Raw genomic sequence first — 16569 nt, forward strand, 5'->3', positions numbered from 1 at the left:
TGTGTAATTGCCTAAAATTAAATGCATTTAATTATTCGTGTCTTTCTCAGGAAATGTTCCACGTTTCTCTTTCAGCTGTCGGGACAGATGAGGCTGACGTTGTTCCTATTATTTCAAACCAGCATACTTCACATTCACACAATATAACAGGCGTGACTAACCTGTCAAAAAAAAATCGAAATCTAATATCTACAGGTAAATCAAATTCTCTTGAATGGCAAACTTATGATTCTCTGTGATACCAAGATATTTAAAACAATGGACAAAGTTTTCCCCATTACATTCAAACTTAAGTTTGGTGATATCAAAAACAGTAACTTAAGTTTCATCGCTATTGAGCATCTTCTTCCATTTCTCACAAACCTTTTCATTTGAAAAATAAAAATAACATTGAAATTAATTCTGTTTGAGTATTTTACTTTCTATTTAACTGAGCGCAAAGAGATACAGATGGGTTAATGGAGAATTATGGGCGTTAACAAAAAACCACACGGGACCACTTCCTGTTTTCACGTGATCAAATTGCATTTGCATTGTCATTTCAGCTCCAAGTGTGTTTTTTATTCTTCACATCTGAAGTCAGGGAAGTTGTGTGAAGGAATGCAGAATGGGAAACTGGTTTACAACTGACCAGACTGTGGATCCAGAAACATCACAGTACGGTAAGATGCTAGTTTTTCTTTCCTTATTAAGTATCACAATTTATGAGCACACAGGCTTAAAAGAGTCACAGTCACAGTCCAGCTCTGCCTGAGGCAGAAAGAAAGCAGATGTTCAGACTCTTATCAGTAACTGTAAGATACTTGACTTGACCCAACCTGTCTTGTCAGTTCTTCTGCTGCAGAACACCACATACACCAAGTGTTCCTCTGATGAGTGAGGGAAGAAAAAGGGTCCAAAACATGATTCTGTGGGATGATGTTCAGAAGTCATTTTTTTGTGGAAAAATAGATAATAATATAATATAATATAATAATAGAATTGGATGAATGCAAATGAATGTGTGAACCCGCCTATAAAATCTCTTCACAAAAAAATCAAAGTTTTCTTATTTCAGTAAAAAACATTTGCGCAGGATGGACAGAATATCCTGCCAGTGTTCAAGTCAAGAAGTCCTGGTTTCTGTTCCTGGTAGTTCTTCTGCCAGTTTGACCCGTCAGCACTAAAACCAATGCACAATCATTTCTTACAAGCAGCGGCCCAGTAAATATTCGACCTCAGTGGACCTCATTCGCCTTTGTGGTTAGTAGGGGAATCAGTAAAGAAGGAAATAATGAAGTGTGTCATCAGTAATTCAGAATGTATAATACTTTCATCAGCATATTTCAATCTCTTTCATAGCATACTGTATTTACTGTGTGAGACTTTCACTTTGTAGTTTTACAACATTATAGAACATTATTTCTTTGATAGTTGTGTCATGTCATAGGTCTTCATTAAATCCTGGGAATAAGACAAACTGGATGTCGTTTTAATGGCGCTGGAATCATGATTTATTTGCAGAATTAGAGTAAAATTTGTTCCCACTAAGCGCTAGCCCTGTCTGCAGCACAGAAATCGAATAATCCAAATATGTGCGAAAAGGTGGCTCCAATCTTAAAGCTAAAAACACAGGATTAAGGTCTGGTATCACTCTGACCCATTTACTTATCTGTATCAAATCAGAACATCACAACAACTGTTAGACTTTTCTGATGCTGTGTAGGTTTGTTTGCGTCAGTGATGTTTGTAAACATAATGGTAAAACTGATCGAAACAAAGTTGATCAATGTTTCTCACTATTTTATTACCCCTCTCGGCATCGCCAGAGGCATCTTTCAGCTGCTAGCTATGTCATGTCTACTTGTTGTGTTCGGACTGCTTAACAATGTATTATTTTTAAAATATCTGAGCTAGACTGTTAGACTGTTTTATATATTTATTATACTTGTGTTTTTTTTTTTTTTTGGGTATTTTTTTTGTATGCTTTTTTTTTTTTTTTTTTTTTTTTTTTTCCATTGTAATTATTTTAGGAATTCAAATTGATCCTTAAGATAAACCGGTAAGTCCAGAGCTTCTTCACCACGATAGTTCAGCACAGCGTCTTCATTACTGCTGACGTGGCACCAAACACAAAACACGTGTTGTCTGGTGAAACTCACATGAGTTTTCCTGTATCTTTGCTAAGGTAAACACCTAGTCCACTGTTTTTTCCTTTTTCTGACCTTTTCACTGTTTTCACTGTTGCTGGGTTCTCTGTTTTTCTTCCCTTCTTCCTGAACATAAGCATTCCCAGGGAGGCTGTAACACCCTGGTGGTTGGAGCACACATTTGGTCCCCTTTTTTAAAAATGGAAACCATCACTTCAGTCAGCCAGACCTGCACTCGTCATTGAAGACGCACTTTGGCACCTTTGCCACTGAGCTTTTATGCTTTGGATTTTTTTGAGGCCATGTCCGTTTGTCTGGATGTCTGCCAGAGGAATGGACATGGCCTCCCTTGAGCTTTCAACTTCTGCATCCTCTGTAGTGGACATGTTAGTCGGTTACAGGAGTCCATTTGACAATATCTTTAGTCGGCACCTTTCAACCCTGAGTTCAACCCTTATCAAGAAGTTTGGTTCCAGAGCCATTACTGGTCCAACTCCTGCACAAACTCCTTCCCAGTCAAGGAGTGTTGATGTACCACGGTCCTACAACCAGTTTTCATATCCTGGGCTCAGCATGACAAGGCCACAATTGGTGGTGTACCCAACGCTCACATCCAATCTTATGAGTGGTGGGCCCACAAGGCCCCCTACGTCATCCCGTCAAGCTGAAACCAACTGGGCTCCATGTGTGTACCCGTAGGTCAAGAAAAGTCCAACGAATGTTATCAGGTCAAACTTAAATGTGTGTCAGTCCCATGTGTCACATTTTTACCGAGCTGTAGTTGTTCTTCGTCTTAACATTTTTGCTAAATCATCTATGACAAAACAGAATCTCTGAACCCCTTATTCACTGGTAAGGTGATGAATGGAGGAAATTGAGTCGTGGCTCCTGGCTCCTGATCATTTTGTCTGTTTTTCATGCAGCTATAACTCAGAAGGAAACTGGAAACATGACAGTCACTGCCCAGAGTGGAGGTGTCGTCAACACACCTCAGTTTACCGGTGTTCATGTGAAAAGGGATCTAACTCTCAATGTCAACAACACATATGGTAAATGTTTCCCCTGAATTTATAAATCGAATGCATTATTATGCTGAATTGTATAATTGCCTAAAATGTAACTAAATGCATTTATTTTGCGTGTCTTTCTCAAGAGATGTTCCACGTTTCTCTTTCAGTCCAATCACCTGCCAGGACAGTTGAGACTGACGCTGTTCCTCCCAAAACCAAAGGTATCGTGCTTTTCACAATCAGACCACAAAACTGCTTTTTACTGCACTTTCCTGCTGGTAGCACCTACTTAGAGTGAATTGTTTGCAAAGTTTGGCAGCCAAGTAAAACAGAGAGGGGAAGTAATGAGGCTGCACACAAGTGATTATTAGCTGTTAGCTAACTGTTAACGTGTTGTGTGGCGATTTCTCCTATTTCATCAAATACAACCAAAAAAGCCTTAATTTAAATAAACCATCAATATGTGTCTGTATCAGTTGTTCTTAAACATTTTTTCAGTGCTCCTCTTTTGAAAGCTTTATCACCACAGAGAAAGGGAAGAACAAAGTAGACAAGTTGAATTTTATCCAAATAAAATGATAAAAATCATGAACTGAATCTTTCCTTAGATACACCTTTTCTGCCATATGGGCGAGAGGGCCTTTACATATTTTTGATTTTACAGATGTTTGAGTGTTAAACATCTGTCCATCCTGCACTTTGCATGATGTTTTGCTTTTTGAACAAGTGTTGTTAACCTGAATCTTGATAGCCTACCAGCATAGCTACCTTTTATTGGTGTAATCATCTCAAATTAAACAGATTTATTATTATTGATTTAACCATATAGCATAATTCTGGAGTCCTGTTGGGTTCGATACATTTTGTTTTTTCTTTTTTTCTTTTTGCATTTACATGGACCAGAAATCCGTCGTAACCCAAGGTAAACTCAAGTCTGGAACTAGTGTGATCCAGGTCTCTTTCTGGGATATTTGGTTTTTCAAGTTTGTCCAAAAAACCTAGCACACATATGCTAACTTAACAGGTTATGAGCAATTAATTGTCATTAATGTCACTATACTTTAATTCATCTTTCAGAAAACATCCAAAGGTGCCAAGCTGAACTAAAATCTTACCTTCAAAATAAAACAAAGAATCTGTTTCAAGGACCGAAAGAGGATGGATCAGCAACTCCTTTAAACAAGATCTATACGGAGCTTTACATCACAGAAGGAGGCAATGGCGAGGTTAATAGTGAACATGAAGTGATTGAATTAGAATATACAAGGTGTACGAGTGAGGAGAGGAAAATCCACCTTAATGACATCTTTGAACCTTTATCAAATGAAGAGAACCCTCCCCAGAGAGTCCTGACGAAGGGAATTGCTGGCATTGGAAAAACTGTCGCTGTGCAGAAATTTACTCATGACTGGGCAGAAGGAACAGCCAATCAAAACATCCAGTACATATTTCCATTCACATTCAGAGACTTGAATTTAATAAAAGACAAACGTTTGAGTCTTACTGAGTTGATAGGTAACTATTTTGAAGAAGTGAAGGATTTGGGAATACTCAACTTCAAAAATTCTACTGTTTTGTTCATCTTCGACGGCCTGGACGAAAGCACGTTCCCCCTGGACTCAAATCAAATGTGCCGCAGTATCATGGAGGCTGCGACACTAGACATCCTGCTATCCAACTTAATCAACGGGAACCTCCTCCACAAAGCCTTGGTCTGGATCACAGGTAGACCAGCTGCAGCCAGTAAGATTCCTCCCGAGTTCATCAACAGAGTCACCGAGGTACAAGGCTTTAATGATGAGCAGAAGGAGGAGTACTTTCAAAAGAAAATTAGTGACAAGGACATGGCTCAGAAGATCTTCAGTCATCTTCAGTCAAAGCCGTTGCGAAGTCTTTACATCATGTGCCACATCCCAGTGTTCTGTTGGATTGCAGCCACGGCTCTCCAGAGTCTCCTCGCAGACACACACGAAAATGAGCTGCCCAAGACTGTGACTGAAATGTACACACACTTCCTGATCATCCAGACCAAGCAAAAACAACAGAGGGATTATCAGGCAGGTGAAGCAGAAAAAGCTTTGATCATGAAATTGGGAAAGCTGGCATTTGAACAGCTACAGAAGGGCAACATCATCTTCTATAAAGAAGATCTGAAAGATTGTGAAATTGATCTGAAACAAGCTGCAGTTTTTTCAGGAGTTTGTACACAGATCATAAGAAAAGAATACGGTCTTCACAGACACGAGTGTTACTCTTTTGTACATTTAAGTGTTCAGGAGTTTCTTGCAGCTCTGTATGTATTGGAGACCTTCATAGATAGCGGAGAAAATCTGCTTCCCAGCCGTAGGAGCGTGACTGTGGCGCCAAAAAACGGAGAAATTCCTATCGCCCTTCTCCACAAAAACGCAGTGAATAAGGCTTTGGACAGCGATTATGGACAATGGGACTTGTTTCTGCGCTTCCTGCTCGGCCTGTCACAGGATAAAAATCTGAAACTTCTTCAGCAAGTATTTGGATTTAAAAGAAGACGTCTGCAGAGCCACCAGCAGACAATCAACTACATTCACATTAAGATCAGGAACCTGTCTCGTACCAACCGGAGTATCAATCTATTCCACTGTTTAAATGAGCTGGGTGACCAGTCTCTGGTAGAGCAAGTCCAAAGGTATCAGAGGTCAGGAGATTTTAGTAAAATTTCCCCTGCACATTGGTCAGCTCTGGCCTTTTTGCTGCTCGTTTCCAACGAAGACTCGGCCGTCTTTGACCTGAAGAAATACCACAGATCAGATGAAGTCCTGGAGAGGCTGCTGCCAGTGGTCAAAGCGTCAAAGACATCTTTGTAAGTGTTTTACCATAAGAAACCCAACTACTCTGTGGCTGTGAGGTTATGTCTAAGTGTGCTAGGACAGAGGAAAGTGTGAAAGTACAAAATGTTAAGTTATTTTGCTTTTCATTTTAGGTTAAGTGACTGTAACCTCACTGACAGATGCTGCAAGTATATTTCATCAGTTCTCGGCTTGAAGTCTTCTGGTCTGGAGGAGTTGGATCTGAGCAGAAATAAACTGCAGGACTACGGGACGAAGCTGCTCTCTGATGGCCTACAAAGTCCCAAATGTAAACTCCAAAGACTCAGGTACTACGACCATTGCACCTCCAGGCACCTCAGTTTAGGTGCTGCACAGTGTATTTAATGCATATGGGTGGTGCAAGTCACTCGTATGTAGTAATCATGTACCCCTCCAATCTTCCAAACAGGTTTAAGACAAATCCATAATTTAGTGAAATCCCTTGTTCGCTGTCTTCTCCAAAGCCAGATGTTACACATGGATGTTACACATCAGTTTCATCTCTGTGGGTCCGGTACAGAGAGAGGTCCAGCACACGTTCAGCCTAGCTTAGCACAAAAACTGGAAGCAGGGGGGAGGCTTTACATTTACTCGCTTGGCAACCACTTTTATCCGAAGTGACTTACAAGTGAGGGATAACACTCAAGCTTCAGTACAGGAGGAGATCTTGGAGTAGGCACCAAGTACTAAATCTGTTCAAAAAGAAAAAGTGCAAGGAGATCAGTTAAAGAAGTGAAGTGAAAGTGTAAGTTAGGCCTTTTAGGCTGTTAGGGGAGGAAGAAACATACAGTACATATGTAGCATATTGTACAACTGCTACAAAAGAGAGAAGGCCACGATGTCCAGAATTCAATTGTTTGTGAGAGAAGAGAGAGGACTGTACCTAATAAACTGAGCCACTGAGCGTTATTCTACATGCTTTAAAATCTTTGTAATATTGACCAGACTGACGAATCTTGCTTTTTAACAAGAGCCGTTGTATCTAATTCCTGCCACTGCTGCTTTTTTACGAACTACTGGCTTGAAGTTGAAAAGTGTGAATTCTAACGCACTCACTTGTGTTTTGTAAGTGTACTTAACTGAGGTCACTATGTAGAGACTTTATCAGTGTCAGTTTGTCAACCCAAGTGAACCAGAATTGTCACATTTGTAATTTGGAAGTATTTTCCTCGGTCATTCAAATAAAGTTGTATGTTTTAAGAAAATGCTATAAAAGTATTGGCTACCAAAATGTTGTTATAACTCACAGTATATATAGAGACTAATGTTGTCACATGTTTACTGTGCATCTTTTTTAAGACTGGTTGGCTGTAACCTGACGGAGAGAAGCTGTGAAGCTCTGGCCTCAGTTCTCAGCTCCACTTCCTCTAGTCTGAGAGAGCTGGACCTGAGTCACAACGACCTGCAGGATTCTGGAGTGAAGCTGCTTTCTGCCGGACTGGAGAGTCCTCACTGTTCCCTGGAAACTCTCAGGTCAGGAGACGACCGCTTGAGTGCTGCTTTACAGAAGAACGAATGTCGAATTTAAATGCGTGGTGCCACCCTTCTGGAATTCAAATTTTTAGTGCCAGAGAATGATTGTATGTAAGGAAAGATGAATTCTTTTCTGCTTCCATCGTTGTTGGGTCTTGAAATCGAAAGGTGTATAGGAGTAACAGCAGTGTAACTCATTACCGCTACTTTCTAATCTCTAGATATTTGACTGAGCTAAATGGGCCAATTGTCGGCTCAAATGTTCAGCCATGCCAGGGACAATATGTGATGTTGGAAAATCTGCTAAGAAAAAAAAAAAAAAATTCTGCTCATGCCTTCTAACTCTCCATAATCAGTGCTCAGAGCCAGGCAGGGACATTTTTTTTATAATTAGTGCAAACTACTATTACTATTTTGTATTTGTATCATTTATTTGATCCATCAAATGAATAATACTTTAAAACAATTTGTGCCCCCAAATTCTGCATGTGCATCCTTTGAAGGTTCCAGGCTTATTATTCCAGTTCAAGCCCTGGTTCTTGTCCTTGAATATTAGGTATGATTTTTGTATTTCTCCAGCAAATTTAACACAAAGCAGATCATTAAGTCAACTTCTGACTGTTACACCTTCTGCCTGAATTTGACAGCATTATCATAAACCCTTTCAAAGCCATAGCTCAACTCAAAAGTAGCAAAATTACTCTTTTTGATAGACAGAAACTCAGGTGTGTTTGTTAGGGGTGGAGAAAAATCTCTTCACATAAGAATCGTGATTTTCATCTTCCATGAATCAGAGTTGATTCTCAGATTCCAAAGATAGATTTTCTGTCGTTAATAAAGTTATGTTGAACGAACAAAAAATGGCAGCAGCCAGCCGCGAGGGCACAGTCAAGCAACCGTACAATGTGCAGCACAAACATACCAGAGTTATCTTCCGTAAAATAAGTCAGCATTTGGGTGGATTTGGGACTTATTAACCTGACAGCTACCTTTGTAAGATGGTCAAGTAATTTATGAATATCTTGTTCACCGTCACCAACAGGCTAACGTTCGCAAAAGCAAAGTACCAAACTCTGAGTTGGCCGACCATCACACGCATAACAAACCGCATAACAACACTTCAGCCAACTCTGATTAGGTAAAGAAGTGAACTTGGTCCATAGTCTGGTTTATTTCAAAAGAACTACGCCATTGCAGCACTGTGGATAAAGATGGGTTTCCCTGTTATTAACGTTACAGCGGAGAGAGTGCTCTCCACTGCTGCAGACATTGATAATGTTACTAGAAGCACAACGGCGCCCTCCTTTCTCCCTTACTTCAGAACACGTACACCAATTTCTGTTCTTTTATAAACTTCACTCGGCCAGTGGTGGTAGCAAATTATAATTTAAATATTCTCATGGAGGCAGAAGACCACAACATACCATTGCAAACCATAACAAATCATCATAGTTTAAATCTGTGTACTCTCGCCAACCTTCCGGTTTGTGTGTTCGGTCACACAGAGACCTTCATCAAGACCAGTTCGCTTAACTGCCAGTTATGTTCCATATTGAGTCGAGAATTGATTTTGAATCAAATCTTGGCACCAATTATCAGAATAAAAAGGTGCTAGGTACATTCAAGAAGATTCCTACCCACAGTGTGTGTGTGTGTGTGTGTGTGTGTGTGTGTGTGTGTGTGTGTGTGTGTGTGTGTGTGTGTGTCTGTGTGTGTGTCTCCAGGTTGTCAGGCTGTCAGGTCACAGAGGGAGGCTGCACGTCTCTGGCCGCCGCTCTGAGATCCAACCCCTCCCACCTGAGAGAGCTGGACCTGAGCTACAATCATCCAGGAGACGGAGGAGTGAAGCTGCTGTCTGCTGGGCTGGAGGATCCACATTGGAGGCTGGACACTCTCAGGTATGAAGAGCCCACATGCTATTTCTTTTCTTCACAATGACGAGCTGAGGACTGTTGGTCCACAGTCGTTACCAGCACCACTGTTGTTTTCCTCACAGGCAATGAGGCTGTGTCTATTGCCAAAGGTGCTTTGTGAGTTTATCGTGTACTTAATTGATGTGATTTTGTAGAGGTTTTATCAGTGTCAATGTGTCAACCTATAGAGAGTGACCTAAATTACCAATGAGACAAACATTTATAATTTAGAAGCATTTTCTTATGTCAGTCGATCACTTGTGATTTCAGAAAATGCTATAAAAGTAGTGCCAACCAAAATGTAGGTATATCTCCAGTTAAATGTAGAAATTAATGTTTTCACATGTTTACTATGCATCTTTTTTAAGACTGGTTGGCTGTAACCTGACGGAGAGAAGCTGTGAAGCTCTGGCCTCAGTTCTCAGCTCTACGTCCTCTAGTCTGAGAGAGCTGGACCTGAGTCACAACGACCTGCAGGATTCTGGAGTGAAGCTGCTTTCTGCCGGACTGGAGAGTCCTCACTGTAAACTGGAAACTCTCAGGTCAGGAGACGACTATTAGTTCGGTGGATGGAACATTTAAATGCTGCTCTACAGACGTATGAATGTCGGAGAAGATTTTTAAAAAGTCTGTAGGACTTCATCCTTTAGATTACTCCTAGATGTGTGTTGCCACCCTTCTGGAATACAAGTTTTAGTCGATGAGAACGAATTTACGCAAGGGAGATTCATTATTCTCTTTCATTCTGCCTTCATCGTTAAGTATGGAAGTACCGGCACATTAGATTTCAGCCCAGCTGCATACCTTTACTTAGAGTATAACTCATTACTGCCACTGCGTATCCTATGAGGACTCCTGGCTTATTGTTCCAGTTCAAGCACCGGTCGTTGAGTTCTTGAATGCTGGATATAATTTTTATGTTTCTCCAGCAAATGTAACACAAAGCCAAAAACAAGATCATTACATCAATTAATGATAATTATACTTTCTGTTGGCATTTGACAGTTTTATAATAAATCATTAAATCATTTCACAAAACGCTTGTTAACAAAAGCGGCAAAATTACTCTTATTTGATACCCCAAACCAAACCTTGCTTAGTGTGTGCGTGTGTGTGTGTGTGTGTGTGTGTGTGTGTGTCCAGGTTGTCAGGCTGTCAGATCACAGAGGGAGGCTGCACGTCTCTGGCCGCCGCTCTGAGATCCAACCCCTCCCACCTGAGAGAGCTGGACCTGAGCTACAATCATCCAGGAGACAGAGGAGTGAAGCTGCTGTCTGCTGGGCTGGAGGATCCACATTGGAGGCTGGACACTCTCAGGTATGAACAGACTAAAAGAGCTCACACGTTATCTCTCTGTCACACTGACAAGCTGAGGACTGTTGGTTCACAGTCGGTAACAGCAGCACAGGTGATAAAAGTGAAGACAGTAGCTGATGTGCTGATGGTCCCTGTCTCCACTGAGACTGACCTCCTAACTGATGCCAGACCAGGATCTGTGTTGGTAAGATATGATTGTCTGGCACACTGCTTTCTTTGACGTGAAGAACTTCTTCGCTTTAGTCAAACAGAGTTCGTACAAAAACTACTTCTACTACTAATGACGCTGACACAGTGAGTAACCTTTTACCGGAGTCCTGATCAGGAACCACAATGCAGAACGTTTAATGTGTTTAAGCTAGCAAGTATGAGGTTCCATACTGACAATGGCAAACAAACTGGCGAAGTAAGGGCCATCCCGCCGACTGGCCTTTCAGAGCACCACACTATCACCCTGAAGATACCTCAGAACAGAGGAAGAACGACACAAATTATCTTTGGTTGAGTACAGACACACAAACTAGACAATTGCCAAGTTTAATTTTTGGCCTGTTATCAAGTTACTCACAAAACTGATGTTACTTACTTACGGCTGGTGTGATCTGCCACCACTGATGTTGTCATTTTAACCAAGCCACAGTCAGCACCAGGTAAAAGTTGAGAATCTGCTAGCACCGTGTTTTGTGCACTGCTCTTTGCTAATGAGAATTTGTTGTATTTTGCTAACGTGGACTTCAGAATTCAGAGTCACTCGCACTGGTTTGCCTAAATAATCTTTCACATTCACAAACGCTTGCACTGTAGGCTGGCGTAAAGGAGAGCAGCAATGCAACACTAGACGGTTGTAGTGGACAAAAGACAGTGGAGCACTTCGGCTTTATTGTAACCGACACCGATCCATTAAAAATATGCCCAGATCGGCCCTGGCACTGATACTTTGGATTGAGTCAGGACATGTGATGGGGAATCAGTGTCAGAGGACAAGATCTGTCCACAAAGATATACTCAGCCTGGACTACGGAATATGACGCATTTTAAATGGCCCCTCCACAGGTTTGTGGCACTCAAGAGGCCCAGACCTGTTTGAGCTTCTCAGAGAGAGGGCGGGAGCGCGATACCTGCAATGACATGACCTCTAACCTCCAAGTGCAACCGACGCAGCAGCAAATTGCTCGCCAGTTTAAGCGTGCTGGAGAGCCTCACATTGAGGAGACGCTTTAGGGGAAGGAAACCCTTTACACCACCGTCGGTCCTTACCCCATTATTGAAGAAGCCTACAGAACTGCACCAACAATTTTGTGGAATGAATGAACGACTGAATGAATGAGATCATTTTTCTTTCATGTCATGTCGTGTATCTAACCAATCACTCACAGGATTACTCAGACGTATTCTTTAATCGACAACATCAAGAAAAAATACGGCAAATACATCTTGAGAGCAAAGTATCCATAGTTGTTCCAAATAGTCATCGTCAATGGCGGGATGAAAAACCTGCTGTCATAGAGATTTGGGAGACACGATAATCGATCCTCTCCTGGAGGACATTTGTATGACAGAAATAGTTCCCTAAAGAACGAAACACCTCGCACCTCTGCCCACCTGATCAATCACTGCCTGAGGGGGGCAGGATTGTTGGTTTCGGAAAATTACGGAAATTGTCACACCCCCAACTCCCACTTCGGAAAAGTATGAGTGGAGGGCGTTTCCGAAGTTGTTCGACCATCCAACTAGCCATTCCTTAATGCAACATAGAAGTCAATAATGTACAGCTTTTATTCTTCCTGGAATTTAATTTGAACCTTATCATAAATGACTTCCGTTAAATCTCCATCCGAGACTTTCGTCAAGAGGAAAAACAGCAGCATTATAAACAAGCTATGTTTAAGTTTACCTAACAAAGACCTATAGTGGCTGTGAAAATAATTCTAAAATTAGACAGGTTGACCAATCCATACAATGTCTGCCAGATTTTTTGAAGATAAATGATGATGAAACATCTGAAGGTTCATTCTGACTTTGTTTCTTCCTCCAGGGTGGAACACGGTGGGAAGCAGAGGCTGACACCTGGTCTGAGGAAGTGTGAGTGTGTTTTAGCTTTGATTCATGAAAACAAGGCAGCACTTGTTAAAGCTTCAGTTGTGTTAGATGATAAACCGCTGCTGTCCTGTGTCTTGTTCTCTCCATCAGATGCTGAAGAACTCACCCTGGACCCAAACTCAGCACACAGAAACCTCACACTGTCTGACAACAAGAGGAAGGTGACGGTAGTGACGAAGAAGCAGCCATATCCTCATCATCCAGAGAGGTTTGACCACTGGCATCAGCTGCTGTGTAGAGATGGTCTGACCGGGCGCCGTTACTGGGAGGTCGAGTGGGAAGGAGAAGTTCAAATAGCAGTGAGCTACAGAGGAATCGTAAGGAAAGGAAAACGTTTTGACAGCAGGTTTGGAGAGACCAACCAGTCCTGGAGCCTGAGCTGCTCGAAACGTGGTTATTATGTCAGTCACGAAAAGAACAAAACAGTCCTCCCTCCCTGCTCTGTCTCTAACAGAGTAGCAGTGTATGTGGACTGTCCTGCCGGCGTTCTGTCCTTCTACAGAGTCTCCTCTGGCACACCGATCCACCTCCACACCTTCAACGCCACATTCACTGAACCTGTCTACCCTGGGTTCTGGGTTGAATCCAGTTCCTCGGTGTCTCTGACTTCACTGTAGGAGTGAGCATAAGTAGTGTCTCTTTTAAAGTTTCTCAAGGGCTACCTATCAGTTTGCTGAAAGAAAAATCGAGATGTTCTACCCAGTAATAATTTCTCTGGTCCTTGAGTTGATTCTCCAAGGCCCGAAACTCGTATTGATAAAGCTTGTTAAAGTCTTGACCCCTAAATATTTTTGATTTATTTAGGTCCCATTTCAGATTATATTTTAGGTTTAATAACTTGTGATATTGGCTGCTTGACTACTGTTGCTTCTTACCTATATTTAATTTGTAATCTGACACAGGACTGCATTGTGTTGTTTCCTCCATCACTGCCTCAAAGGTTTGTGGTATATTAGTTAAGTAGAGAATGGGGTCATCTGCTGTTTGCCCCTTTTCCTGTCCAAGAACCAGTAATTGTATGTTAGAACTACGCCTTACTTTCTCCCACAAGGGTTCCACACCATGTTCCCAGAAAAACTGTTCTGATTCCTGGGGCTAAGGGGGCAATTTTTCTTGTGTGGAGAACACTCTTCCAGTGTCTGCTGCCAGTGAGTTAGTTCAGCATAGTTCAACTTGACAAGATTCAACGGTTCACTTTAAAAGACGCCAAGAATCTTCCCCAAGACTCACCGAAACCAAACCACTGAAGTCCTGTGCTGCGAATGGGACTTCTACTTGTTGGGATATGTAAGTTATGGATTCACCTCGGCCCACTTGGACCTGGGACATCTGCAGACAACCAGAGGCGGAGATAAACAGAGGCCACAGTCAAAAATGTCTCGCATGGATCCAAAGAAGAAAATCTCATCTAAACAGAAGATTCAATCTACAAATGTGGTTGTTGTCACAATCTGCCCCTTTAATTCTGTTATGGAGTCTGTGCTTCCTGTTTTGTTACTTCTTACCTGTTGTGTATTTATTGTGAGTATATTGGTTTCACCTGTCCCCTATTACCCTTGCGTATTTAAGTCCCTGTATTCCGCTCAGTCTTTGTCGTTTCTTCTGTTTTGTTTCCTCTCTGCATGTTTCTAGTGTTCCTGATGTGTCTGTGTTCCTGCTTTCCTGTTATTGTCATCGGGCAATGTGCTAAACTGTTTAAATAGGTACCGTCTCCACCCCAACCAAGAGCACACCAAGTGAAACACCAGCCTCGCTGATAACCAGCGGTGGTTGAAACTGCGCTTTCTGAAGCGCTGAACTGCTACGAAAGCAGTTCAGTGCTAAAAATGGTGACATCTGCAGGCCAAATCGGGGGTATTGCATTTGTAGTTAAATACAGTGGCCTTTAGTGACTCTGGTACAGGTTCGATGCAACGAGGACCTCGATGGTCCCTTGATTTTTGGCGTCTTGCAACAATACTTTGATGAGGCCAAATTTCTCTAACAAGCCGAGATCAGAGATTGTGCACCTGGATGTGATGTTTAGTGGATGCCGCTAAACATGACACTTCTTCTTAGATGTACCACTCTTGAAGACAGACACTTTTTGTATTTTACAAAGTAGAGTGTGTCATAACGAGCCTCTGGGATTAGGAAAGACAAAAACATAGTTGTGTGGGGAACCAGCGATGACGTCGGCAAAAATAACACCAAAAATATGCCTACCGTAACAGCAGAAAGGCATTCTGGGTGGACTGGCCAGGTGCATCCTGTTGCTTGAATGGGCAATATTTGATACACATTCCTGCTCATATCATTCTTGATTTTTTTCAAAACTGTCATCGAGATGCTGTTAAGTAGAAACGTCGCGTAAATTTAGGACTAAAGAGGACAAGACAAGAACGCCTCCACGGTGTCTGCGGGACATTAGTCAACAGATGGAAGGGAAAAAAATGAAGGAAGCACATTTATCACACTTTGTTTAATCAAAAAAAACAAAACGTTGTTCTTATTATTTATTCCAGCTCAGTTGCCTGATAAAACCTTAAGTCGTCTTTTTCACAAAAAGGTAAAGTACCTCGTTGTCTTTGTTAATGACAAACCATCCTTTCTTCTGTACAGCAACAATAAAACGACAAACTCTTGTAAACAAACTATGATGGAGTTTGACTGACATGTGAGGTCATTCGTCCTATTTTCCCTCAGACCTACAGGGGGGATCACACCGTGAATCCACTCTCACCTGAACCTCTATGAGATCTAACCTGAACCTATCTGAAATCAGTCAACACTCCCATGACTAGCAGCCTTTCAGCTTCCACGTCAGTTCCGCCCAAGACAGACTGACCTCTGCTGAACCCACATGCGGCTCCACCTTCACTAACTCACACAATTCTGTTTTTAAATTCTAGTGAAGAGCTTAAAGTTGCCAAATTTTCTGTAACCCCTCATCCTGTCTTTTGTCCTCAGACTTTATTTAATGTTCAGCATAATCTTTTTTGTTGTTTTTTTGGTCCTTTGCAGTTTTTGGGTATTTTTGAGTGAGACTTCGTAAGCGGAAGTAGTATGGAAGCCCATTTCCACCAATGTGCTGAAAAAAAATCAAAAACCCTATAATTCATTATAATGAGAAACGTACAATTTGAAATAATGACTTAGTATCTCAAAATAATGAGAAACCTTCTCAGTATTTTGACTTAGGCCAACCATCATGAAGTCATGTGCACTAGCTAGCTTTCTGTCTTCGCTGAAAGCTAGCTAGTGCACAACAGATGGAGGCAGCCCCGGTTCTGTAGCGCCGATGTAGAGCAAGCAACTTGTAGATATTGCTGCGCTCTCGACAACCAAGCTAAACTTGGCTGCGTATCTTCTTGTACAAATGACAAAATGTAGTAATATAATGTTATCCTTAACATTAATCTGGATAATATTGTGTGTAGGAACACATTTAACATTATTTTACTGGATTCTGCATACATGAAGCTCACGTCTAGCTTTGAATATTGAGAAAGTTTCTCATTGTAATGACTTACAGGATCTTTTCTTTTTCATCTCCTTGGGCTACCACAGGGGTGGTAAGCGTAGGTTGAACTAACGGTTGCTTGTGAACAGTGAGATCTCTCTACAGTAGTACAGTGCAGTGTTTCAGTAGATGCCACTTTCACATATAGAAATAACGTCCTGCGGGTCCCCTAAAAAGCGAACTGTGTTTCGGTTCTTGTGGACAAACAGCAGCAGTTCATGATTGTTTTCATCCCTTTTATCTTGTGATCACAACTTCATTACATCTTGCATCTGAGAT

General features: G+C 41.6%; 1 protein-coding gene across 3 annotated transcripts; it reads left to right on the plus strand.

Moving 5' to 3' along the window:
• The first annotated feature begins 551 nt into the window (after positions 1–551).
• LOC120799786 (NACHT, LRR and PYD domains-containing protein 12-like) lies at positions 552–15285 on the plus strand. Of its 3 annotated transcripts, none has more exons than XM_040145151.1 (11): positions 552–662; positions 3053–3178; positions 3283–3360; positions 4217–5978; positions 6099–6272; positions 7285–7458; positions 9183–9356; positions 9740–9913; positions 10515–10688; positions 12724–12770; positions 12879–15285. In XM_040145151.1, exons 1-11 carry the CDS (start codon positions 608–610, stop codon positions 13403–13405), a joined length of 3465 nt encoding a protein of 1154 aa, XP_040001085.1. In that variant the 5' UTR covers positions 552–607; the 3' UTR covers positions 13406–15285. The 3 variants fall into 3 exon arrangements, with proteins under 3 accessions (XP_040001085.1, XP_040001086.1, XP_040001087.1); XM_040145152.1 differs by having other exon boundaries at positions 3307–3360; XM_040145153.1 differs by having other exon boundaries at positions 13016–13132.
• Positions 15286–16569: the final 1284 nt, after the last annotated feature.

Source organism: Xiphias gladius, chromosome 15 (genome assembly GCF_016859285.1).
Source record: "Xiphias gladius isolate SHS-SW01 ecotype Sanya breed wild chromosome 15, ASM1685928v1, whole genome shotgun sequence".
Lineage (NCBI taxonomy): Eukaryota > Metazoa > Chordata > Actinopteri > Istiophoriformes > Xiphiidae > Xiphias > Xiphias gladius.

What these genes read in the sequence shown, in the direction of transcription:
- LOC120799786 (XM_040145151.1), top strand. Translation starts at nt 608, where the DNA reads ATGGGAAACTGGTTTACAACTGACCAGACTGTGGATCCAGAAACATCA. An exon ending in TGTAAACTCCAAAGACTCAG is followed by an intron (nt 6,273 to 7,284) that starts GTACTACGACCA and finishes ATCTTTTTTAAG; the next exon opens with ACTGGTTGGCTGTAACCTGA. An exon ending in TGGAGGCTGGACACTCTCAG is followed by an intron (nt 10,689 to 12,723) that starts GTATGAACAGAC and finishes TTCTTCCTCCAG; the next exon opens with GGTGGAACACGGTGGGAAGC.